Raw genomic sequence first — 11,710 nt, 5'->3', positions numbered from 1 at the left:
ATAACACACCACAAGAAGTGTTTAACTTTTTTCACAGCAAATCTGAAAATCCAGATGGAAAAATGACTAGGAAAGAAGCAGAGAATACCATAAAAGATGTATCGGAGGATATAAGAAAATTGGGTCATGATTCTGGTACAATAAGTAAATTAAAAAAAACCCTCAGACTATTCTATACAAAAAAAAAAGAAATTAAAGCTGAGTCAGATAATTTAAAAGCATACAGAAAAGCGCTCGATGATATTCTTAAGCAAGCAAAGTATATGGGAAAAGGAATAAAACATCATAACCCATATAAAGTTTCTACAGATGGTAGATATGGTAATTTATTGATTGACCTTAATAAACTTTATGGTCAAAACAAATTGATTGCAAAGGATCAAAGAACTGGAAAAGAAGTAATTAACGTTAAGGTAGATAATGATTTAATTGATTTGATTAATAAAAGATATAACAATAATAAAAACATTCTTTGCATTCTAGGAAAATATTTAAAGAATTAACAGAAAAGTCAGGATTACCTATCAATAAAAGATCTATGAAATTTAAAAAAGTAATTAGGGGTCAAGGTTATAACGTTTGTCCATGCAATCCAGAAGAAATGGTTAATAACTTAGAGCTTATTTGTGGTAATATTGAAGCTGGAAATAATAATGAAGAACTAAAAAATGAAGGTATTAGCATAATTGATGAACTGTTCAAAATGAATAAATTGTTACCAGAGCAACATGAAATGTTATATAAAAATATTTTTCTTGAAAATAATTGGAACAAAAAATAATGTTAAGTTCTGAAGCTGTTAAAAACGATAATAAATATACTCCAAGCGATTTTACAGTCAGATTCAGTCGTTCTTTAATTTTAGATAAAAATAAAACTTATGTTGTTGGTTTGGATAGTATTAACACTATGACTTACTTTTGGAATAATATTAGTGATGAATACGATAATAAAAGAATTCGGTATAATAATGGTAAAGAATGGAAAGATATCATATTTACAAATGGTTCTTACAGTTATACAGACATTAACAATTATATAAGGGAAACACTAATAAGCAATGGTGATTTTGAATTTGATAAATCAGACATTGCCCCAATAAGTTTGGAATTTGATTTAAGTAGTTTTAAAATCCTAATTTCAATTCATTATAATTTTATGTTGGATTTAAGAATATCAAATTTTCATACATTGCTCGGATTTGAGAAAAAAGCTTTGAGAAATACCGAATGGGGAACTACAACACCAAATATAACTAACTCTGTGGATACAATTTACATTCATTGTGATCTTATTGATAATTCACTTGTTGATGGTAATTTTAGTGATATTATCTGTGCTTTAAGTACTGCAGATTTAACAAGAGCTTATCCATTTACGAAGGAACCAAACAGAGTCGGATATTCTGAAATTAATAAAAATGTTATAAATTCAATAAGAATATATAAAAATAAAGGAATATTTATTTATGTTGATGCTCAGACGGGAGAAGAAATTATACAAGGTTCAGGTATCTTTGACACTTTAACAAAATTGTTTTCATCTTCTGTTCATCTTCAATTGGTAGTGCTGGAAAAAAAGCGCTGAAAACTGCAGGAAAAACTGCCCTTGAAAGTGGAACAAAAAAGATTGGAACGGAAGTCGGTAATTTGGCTGCTAATAAAATTACAGAAAAAATCAAAAGTTTTAAAAAACCCGTCCAGGCTCGTACTGGAGTTACAAAACCTGCTGTTGGTAATTTAATTGCTAAGGAATTACAAAAAGCAAATTCGAATAATGAGGAGGATATTAATATAAGAATAAATAAAATATTGTCAGGATCTGGGATTTTAGCTCAGCGTAAACGTATTAACAAATTAATTTATAAAAGATAAAATAATATATAATATATATCTTTAGAACCAAACAGTATTGTGAAAGATATGAACTAACTCCTATTCAATTAGATACAGCTTTAATATCCGTCTTGGGAAATAATGTTATACAGCAAAAAAGTGGATATCATTTTACAATTAATGATAGAAGTTTATATTTTGATTCGTTTAATGGTTATTTTGAAGTAAGTTTTAAAGTTAATAAACTTGCTAATGGTAATAATTATGCTGATGGAGATCAAATTGCTTTAATTAATAATGCAGCTTCAATAATTGATCAACTAATAGTTAAACAAAATGGAAAAATTGTCTATGGTTGTAATAATTTATACAAGGTATTAAATGTAAAAAATTTAGTTGAACTATCTAAGGATTATGCAGAATCAACTGGAAAAAATGAATTTATTTATTTAGATACTACCGCTAGTGCTGAAAACAGAGATGACCAAGCTACATATAATAAAGGTTTTATCTGCTAGAAAGGTATTAATCCAGGGTGGTAATAATGTAAGTGCTAAAATTCCGTTGAATAATTATTCATTTTTTCAGGGTTTGGAACAAAACATGTTACCACCAAGTCAAGTCCAAATAACGCTTCAATTAACAAATGATGATGAATTAATTTATAGAGCTAATGCTGCCGATGCAGGTAGGGTAATTGTAACTAAATTAATTTTGTGGGTTCCATGTTTAATTTTCAATGATTATGGACTTAATTTAATTTCTGAAAGATATACAAATGCAGGGTGGAAGTATCTTCGTGAAATGATGACACAATCCTCAGATACTCAGCAGATTATTATGCCTTTTAGAATAACAGCTGGTGTAACAAAACCCGAACATGTGTTTGTTTATTTACAACGACCTGATAAAAGTAATTCACACGAACATAACCCACATCTATTAGATACATTTAAACTTAATGCAGCAGATAATGATTGTAGGCTGGAATCTTGTCGTCTTGAAGTTGGTAATGGTGTTTTTTTTTTATCCCGAAACGGAATATACAAGTATATCAAGAATTTATGATGATGTTCTTAATTATTCTTATAAACAAATTAATAAAACTACTGGAAGTCTTTTAATAGATTAAATTTTCAAAGTTTGTTTGTTTTTTGATTATAACTTAGAATTTAAAAAGGAAGGAATTGCAGAAGATCCTAAGCATATTGCATTACAATTACATTTAAATACACTTCCCACTGCAAGATATCGTGTTTACGCAATTGTATTGTATGAAGAAACAGTTGAAATAAATACTGTTAGAAATGAACTTGTTATTGTTTAAATAAAATATATATAAAATATATAATGACATTAAATTATATTGAATATAAAGTAAATTTAACAGATGGACTAAAGAAAAATTTAGCACAAGCCTTTAACAACAAGATCCCATATACTTTTAGATTAAAACTTGAACCATTACGTGGAAACTTTCCTTTACTTTTAACAAAAACACAAATCAATCAAATTGAAAAGTCTATTAGGAATAAGAAGGGATTAGAAATTACAATTTCAAAAAAAAAAACAAAACAAATGTCCAGTCAAGGTCAAAATGGAGGATTCTTGGGAGCTTTGGCTGGTCTGTTAGCTCGGACAGTACTTCCAATAGCTGCAAAAATAGCTCCAAAAATATTAGGGCCGTTAGGCATCGGTGCTCTCTCCGATCTTGCCAGTACTGGTGTCAGTAAGTTACTTGGAAATGGTATGATTTCGCTAGCTAATGATAAGAGAAATATGATATCACCATCTTACACCTAATCAAAGAACACAGTTAATGGGGACTGGTGTAATTAAATTAACACAAAAACAGAAACAAAACGATGACTTCTTAGCTATGTTAGCTGCTAGTCTCGGAATTCCTTTGATTACATCCCTTCTTAGTGGAAAAGGTATACAGATAGATTCTCAAAGAAGACCTTACAGACGAATTCCTATTGTAAAAAAAATAAAATTTATAAACAAACCAATTTAACTTTGAAATTTAACAATGGGTAAAACAACTAAAAATTAAAAACTTTAGGGGTGTATTTAGTAGAAATAATCTACCAAAAACACCAATAAAAACACGTGTGGAATAATCAATTTGGACGACTCTGTTGGGCCTGGAACACACTGGGTTTGTTATGTAAATAAAATATACTTTGATCCATTCGGACTTCCTCCGCCAAAAGAAGTAATCAATTACATTCCGGATGTAAAATACAATAACATACAATATCAAAACAAAACAAGTGTATTGTGTGGTTATTATTGTTTATTTTTCATAAAAATGTTACAAGATGGTATAAACATTTATGATTTATTGTATAAAATACTAAGAGTAAACAATGTAAAACATAATGAACAAACAATTATAAGTTATTTTAATAAAAAAGGTTAAAAAACGTTATATTCTATACTACTGTCAAAATGTGTCCAAAAAATTTATATTCTATACTACTTCCAAACAATTATAAATTATTTTAAGAACAACTAACAAAACAAGGAGCTGTGTTCAATAAACGCTTGATGCCTCCGGTGGCATCCTTGTCAATACAAAGAAACCTAAGTCCGAAACGAGGTCAAGGTCAAGGTCAAACTGAGGTCAGGTGATGTTTGAAGATGAAACATGGTCACAGGTTACATCTGTATTAGTATCAATTCATTCTTGTAAGCGGTATTGATGCTAGACGAAACGGTCCCATTTGGTTAACCTCGTACGGGCGAAAGAACGACAGGACAGTCACTATATGCCGCCCGCATCAGTAGATGCCGGGGGTATAATAAAAACACTATCGCTTCCTATTTCACATATTACTAAAGCTGTTCTGATTTATCGTTTTCATTTGGTCAAAGGGACAAAACTCTACACGGCTTAACTTATATAGTAACTAAAATCAAGAGCATTAATTATCTCCGGTGAGAAACCAATAACCACCTTACTGGTTAATCGTCTGCTAAGCAGTTATCTTATGTACATGTTCACGATAAAATAGAGTTATAAAATGGAGTTATAGGTTATAGAGTTAGTATATGAACGGGTAAATATCTTTTTTCATGTTATTTTCCTTTTTTTATAACATATTAAGGATCATGTAACAGTCGTGACCTACTTAAACGTATACTGCAGTGTTTATCGGTAAATATTTAAACACCGTGCGTCATCAATCAATAAGGACAAAACTATTATAAATTGCTTTTCAGTGTGGAGTTTCCTTCCGGGTTTTTAATGAAATATATTTTATATAAAATATATGTTTTCTTCACTGGGTTCAAAACCTGTGTTTTTTTTTAATTGTGTGAGTGGACCTTGGTCCCAGGGACTTACGTCCATCAAACCGGAGTTTTTTTGAACTGGTCAGCATTGGTCACTTTAGGCCAAAGGTTAAGGTCAAAATGGGGTCAAACTGTTTTAATAGCCTTATTTATATAACTACTCTTGCCAATCACTGGTGTAGGTTCAAAACCTCATTTTGGATGTGAGTTCTTTAGGTAAAAGAAGCCATCAAGCTTGCTGCTACGGAAGTCAGTGGTTTTTATAAGGTGCCTGTCAATGTACATGAGGTTTTATTCCAGCATTAACAGCTTGAACGTCGCCATTTAACAAAATATTGGACTGGTTTGATTTTAATCTCAACAACAACAGCGCGCGTTAAAGAAACAATGCTTTTCATATTTCCAGTGTAAACTTGTTGGAATAAACAGCCACTTATGAACTACACAACTTCTTTATAACCAGTTAAAACCGTAACTTTGAGATGGTATCTGTAGTACAAATTACATCTGACGTTGCTTTCTTCCATATCTTCTGAGTCACTGGAATTAATTTCATAAAACTAGCAACAATTGTTAATCTCATTCAGACGAAATGCAAAGTTTACAACCAATTTCGCAAGGCCCAATGTCAAGGTAACAATTAGAGGTAAAAGATTAAATGGGCTCAATGTCTGTCCTAAGCAGTGTAAGGATAATCCAACATCAATGGACAACATGCTGACTGCACAACAAAGGTGACTGGGTCTATGGTAAATGTCACACTTAAGCTCAAAGGCCATGACTACAATACTTTACTTTCCTTGTATCAAAGCGGCGATAAGGGTATTAACCTCTTTTAGTGATATATTTTCTTTTCGAAATTATCTAACTTTAATACTTAATTTTTCATGTAGAAAGAAAACAAATGATAAAAAAACCCCAGTAGGTCATACTTGAGAAAGTGGAGCTAGACTGAGTGAAAAGTAACACATTAAAGACTATTTACTAATCAATCTGAATAATTCATTTATATGTCCGTTTGTGTTTTCCAAAATATACTCTACAGGAAGATTTTTTGGTTATCGTTTAGACAGAAGACTAATTATTAACTGTAGTTTTACACATATTAATTCAGACAGAGAGAAATAGTATTTATTACGTAGGTATGATATGATCATAGGAAAGAAATAAAAATGTATATAGACTATATTAATTTTACAATATCGAATCTTTCGACGTCTTATAAAATTCGTTTTCCGTGAATACTCTAGCGCACCAAATGCATGAAAAAATCACGGTAACATGAATGTATATATATCTGATAGTCAAACCGAAACTCTACCGAAGACTGTACTGGAAGAAGTTATTCCACTTTTATGACGCGTGCATATTGGCTCGCATCTAACTTGCTTTAGCACATTGCAGATTTTCGTTTAGTGTAAACAATATTTTAGGTTTGTGTTATTTAAAAAGTAAAGCAGTCATATTTCTTTAGAAAAAATCCACAGAAACAGCGAAACCGGCATGGCTGTCAGAATTCCCCTCATTTACCGCACGGAGCTATGTTAAAATCTTGCTATCGTGAGATAAGCGATATGATTATTGAAAATGTAGCCTTAGTTGCCATCTCTGCATAATGTGACTGTGATAACTGCATGTTTTTTCTTAATTTTAAAAACAAACATACATTACTTGTCATATAAGTAAAACAGTTAATTATACTATACTAGCTTATATCTAAGGATATTTTATGGTGGTGTATTTGTATCTTTACTTCATGGAGCCTCCGTCGCCGAGTCATAAAAGTTGCTGACTTCAAAACACTCACCATCACCGCTGCGGGTTGGAAACCTCACCTAGGGTAAAATTATAATACAACAGAAAGTTATCAAGGTTGATAACGGAAGTCGGTGCCCACCCAATGTCTAAAATAATACCCGTTGATGTACCCGGGATAATCGTCCGCCATTCAAAGCTGGAATGTCGCCATGTGTCCAGAACTTTGTTAAACCTAAGAAAAAAAACCCACAATTTTTGTCATATCGAAATTTGTACTACGTTGCTGAAGATTGTACTCAACAATTTAATACTGGACTTATTTTACCCAACAGTGTGTTCAAGGCGCTATGACAAATGTTACAGTATCTTCTCCGTAAACGGGACATGGATCTCAGCTGGAAAAGAATGCTGGATAAGAAAACAACGGCTTGTTTCGATTCGTTCCTTGGATGAAATGAAGCTGATCAGATATATACTACGGAATTTTAAACTCCTTGACATTGATTCTAATTTGTTCCGCACAGCTTTTAGACATGACAAAATTGAGTACTATTATGCTTACATAGGTGAATAACTAGGTTTGACTTAGAATTAACATCGCAACATTTATTTGAGTATTATTTTTGTTTTGAAATCAAAATATTCCATATAGGTCTTGTTTGAATAGAAACTTGACATCCTGGTATTCTTTAACTAAATGTAACCAAACCTGTAAATACACGATCTTTTTCAGGATAAAAGTTTGTTTTAACATTTTAATCATACTAGCAGTTAAAGATTGGGCAATCCATATAAGTTTATTATGACATGTCTCTATCAACTCTTAAACAAGTTTAAAACTGTGCACTTTTACTTTTGTCTCTACCGTAGGTCTACATCGAGTTTTAGGAGAAAAAGATACCAGACTGTTCGAATATTGGGAAAATGCCACCCCTGTCACATATTCCGCCTGGTAAGAACTTTCATATTTGTACGTGTTAAGGAGGTAGTATACATTAACATTTGTATGTTCGCATGCCCAACTGGAAGCTAACGTGACGATTTACGACTACGTTTACGACAATATAAATGTGTTTGTATATTTATTCTTCTGGAAAAAACAACATGAACCTGCTTGCTGAAATAATGAATAAATTACCGCAGAAACGTTACAAAGCATTGTTGCCTTAAAATGAAGTCATCGATGTCATGACGTTACATGTCACTTACTGCGCAAAAGTAATAACTTTTATCTTTAAAGTACGTAATTTTGAGCAATTTCTTTTATTTGAACTATTTTTAAACAGCCATTATTTGCCAAAATATTTTTATGAGTCTTTCGCTCTGGATATTGATCAATATTTTGCTGCTTTTAAGTAGTTATATTGAAATGTTATGCGGAATGTAAGAAAATAGGGGATGGTTACTGATGTTATTGTGTATATAGTTGGGTGAAAGTTTTTTTTAATTTTTTAATTTCGGCCATTTTCAAGTATAAATTGGGGAGTCCGGTTTGTAATACATATTTTTACGTTTCCATTGATAATGTGGTATTTGTATACTAAAACTATGCTCTAAAATTGTTCAAATTTCAGTAGAAAATAGTGATTTCTTGAATTAAATTAATGTTACCATGGAAACGAATCCAATAACCAGTATGTCTAAATGTAAAATTCAAAGCCGTTGACATTGAACTATTTAAGGAACACAGCTTCAGCTTTTTATCTGTATTTCAACACTATCCATGAGAATAATAATTGCAAGCACAATGATTTTTTGTCCATGAAAATGTCAGACGAGGGGTACTGTTGTAAGTGTTTAAGCTTTGAAATTTGTTTTAAAAACTGCAAATAATACGAACATATCTTTTACTTTAGAAATAAAATGTTTTGAATCTACGTTAAACGAGAAAGATTTTCCTACGAAAGTTCGATAAAAAGCAAGATATAGGGTAATTAACAGAATGGCACTAAAGCCGTCGAAAAAAACAACGAAAAAAACAACAACAGAAAACGTTATCATACATAGGTGTTTAAAAATAAGAGAAAATGCGTTACCATGGAAACGTTAGTCCCGCGACATATGCATTTAAAGCTTATATTAGAAAGCTAACGCGTATAGTAGTAAATTATCAACTACGCAAACTTCTACGGATAACAGTGAAACCATTGTTAATTTTCCATATTTCCCTTCTTCTTTCAATATAAAATGCCTTTGGAAGGTCACATACTTCAAACCTGGATAAAAACTGTACTTGAAGGGACAGAGATAAACAAACCTGAATAAATAATTGAATCAAATAATAGTAGCGAAGGGGATTTAGGTGGCTCCTGTTCTACAAATCTAATACAACAGTACTTGTTAGAATTAGTAGGAAGGATGTCATTTCTCAGCAAATATGACCAATACGCACATGGCAAATTTAACTGCTTAAAGAGTTGCGGTACGCTGTTAAGTGCTTCTCTAATAAAATCTTCAAAATACGATCGAAAAGACGAAAGAAAGTTTTTTCAACGGACAATTTCTCTTCATGGTTAGACTGTTTGTTTCTGTGTGCCAGCTGATAAAAAATACACAATGTCATATTAAATAATACAATTACTTATGAATTCATATGCAGGAAAGCTGGCGAACCATCAAGAGGAGATTGTACAAAAATGGGATTTTATAAAGCAACGGACAATAACACTTGGGAGTCGGTTGACTGTAACGAGCAAGCTGCTTTTTATTTCGTATGTGAATATAACATTGGCAGCAGGTCAATAGGTATGGTCAAACACCTTTCTTTTTTCATATTTTTTCCTGGTCAGAGCATACCGAGAGCTGAGAAGGACGGAGGTCTCAGTGCATTTTTTATTTAAAAGTAAGATCTGAAGCGCGAGCCTTTACTTGAGAACGTCTATTGGGAGAAGTCTGTAAGCCTTTCATGTTAGATACACTGCAGTTAGTAAATCAGTCGATTCAGTTTTCCAGTCCATTAATCAAATTGCGTTGTACCAGTTGTAGCTGTTTATACGGTTGCACGATACAAACCCTACCGGTGCTATTTAGGATTCGTTAGCATTATAGTTAAATGAATAGTTCAGGTATGTGAAAAAATATTGTGACTAATTTCTGTCATTTCGTACTGGCATGTTACCGTGTTTGAAGTGCGCCCACACACCAACATGCCAGAACGGCTAAAAAGCGCACTGATACGAATAACATGGTATTCGTCGAAATGTTGCATAAATGTCATTCTAGCATATTTGCGCCCATCGGCAAATAAGGTATTTGTCTCTTTGGGTGCTGGGTAATATTAGATATTTCCTGTGTAATTAGCGCAATCTAATGCGCACTATTTTCTATATTATTTCCAAAGTGCATGAGTAAAACCATTGGAAGTGTGTGTGTGTGTGTGTGTGTGTTGGGGGGGGGGGGGGGGGGGGGGGGTTACATAACCAACATGGTTTATTTTAGCCAGTATTTTATTTCCGAAAATTAACCCGTAGTCATTACCTCAGTTCTTTATTTTTTGCCAGGTATAGGTAATGATCTCCCTGTGAATCTTCCTAGTATTATGTTTTCTTCTTTTTTTGGAATTTTTAACCTGTCTCATTACCATTCCTCGCTACGGTTTGTCAGCAAGATCATGTTCTCATCTGTAAGTAATAGTGTATTGATGTTTGGAATAATAATTTTCTCCTGTGTAAGTATAATTATGCTTTCTATTCGTTACATTTGAATTTTATTCACATTTTCTACAAAAACATACAATTGCTAAATGATAGATAACATTTTATGTCCCCAATTAGACGTATTATTTGATGGCACTAGCCGTCTGCATGTCAGTCTCTACATCCGTAAGTTAAGACCGCTTTGACCTACGATCCACAATCTTTATATGAATATTGTTCACAAGAGTACATGATCTCTATTTATCTGTTGATCACTGGGTAAAAGGTGAAGGCCACAGTGACTGACTGTACAAAAACCGTTCCGCTTAGTTTTTTAGAACTCATTTAGTTGCTTATGTTAACGGTTAGGGAATTCTATCACTAAACATCAATACCAAAAATAAGACTAATTGTGTAGATAAGTTGCTGTTGTGAGCTTTACATATTCATGTGTCTTAAGGGTATATAACGGCATAGATCATTTTTGCGATGCAGATCAATGATTCAGTGACGTTTAAACGAATCTAATCTTTAATAATTTTAGATATACAAGATCGTGTATTTCCTCGAGATTACGCAGGAAACCATAGCCTAACATCTACAGGATTCACCTGTCAGCGCTGGGACTCTCAACAACCGCATCAACATTATCTGAACAAAGATGATTTTTTCCCCGATACATCTGTTTCTGATGCTTCTAACTATTGCCGTGAGCTTGGAAGAGGATATTTGTGGTGTTTCACTACGAATCCTAAGGTTGAAACGGATGTTTGCTACCCAAACGGTATACACGTCTTAGTAAAATATGACGAGTCCTTTTGAAGCTTTTAATTGTAGATGTCTATAGTGCTAACATCCTGCATTCATTAAATCAAAATTACTTCATACATATATATATATAATTGGCGCCGTTATGTGTGGTGTTAAACAAGAATATAAGTATTAAAAGTAGTCAAAACTACAAAAACTTTTTAAAACAAGTCACTTTATTTTTAACAAACGTTTCGCTACATTAGCTTCTTCAGGATTCAAATAACATACAAAGGAAAGTGACGTCAACGTCAAACGACGTCGATGACGACAACGTCAAAATTAAACAAAGAGTTTGGCGTAAAAATCATAACAGGATCTAGTATTGACATACATAAATACTTTGTGAAAAATGCAGTATAAGTGCAATGA

At 32.4% G+C, this 11,710-nt stretch overlaps 1 protein-coding gene across 1 annotated transcript; it reads left to right on the top strand.

Moving 5' to 3' along the window:
• The first annotated feature begins 7,234 nt into the window (after window positions 1-7,234).
• On the top strand, window positions 7,235-11,444 carry LOC123548653 (uncharacterized). Its single transcript, XM_045336120.2, has 4 exons — window positions 7,235-7,459; window positions 7,764-7,845; window positions 9,493-9,638; window positions 11,073-11,444. Exons 1-4 carry the CDS (start codon window positions 7,348-7,350, stop codon window positions 11,348-11,350), a joined length of 618 nt encoding a protein of 205 aa, XP_045192055.2. The 5' UTR covers window positions 7,235-7,347; the 3' UTR covers window positions 11,351-11,444.
• Window positions 11,445-11,710: the final 266 nt, after the last annotated feature.

Source organism: Mercenaria mercenaria, chromosome 6 (genome assembly GCF_021730395.1).
Source record: "Mercenaria mercenaria strain notata chromosome 6, MADL_Memer_1, whole genome shotgun sequence".
NCBI classification, from domain to species: domain Eukaryota; kingdom Metazoa; phylum Mollusca; class Bivalvia; order Venerida; family Veneridae; genus Mercenaria; species Mercenaria mercenaria.
Note: the sequence above shows the minus strand (reverse complement) of the source record. Positions and strands in the feature narration are given on the sequence as shown.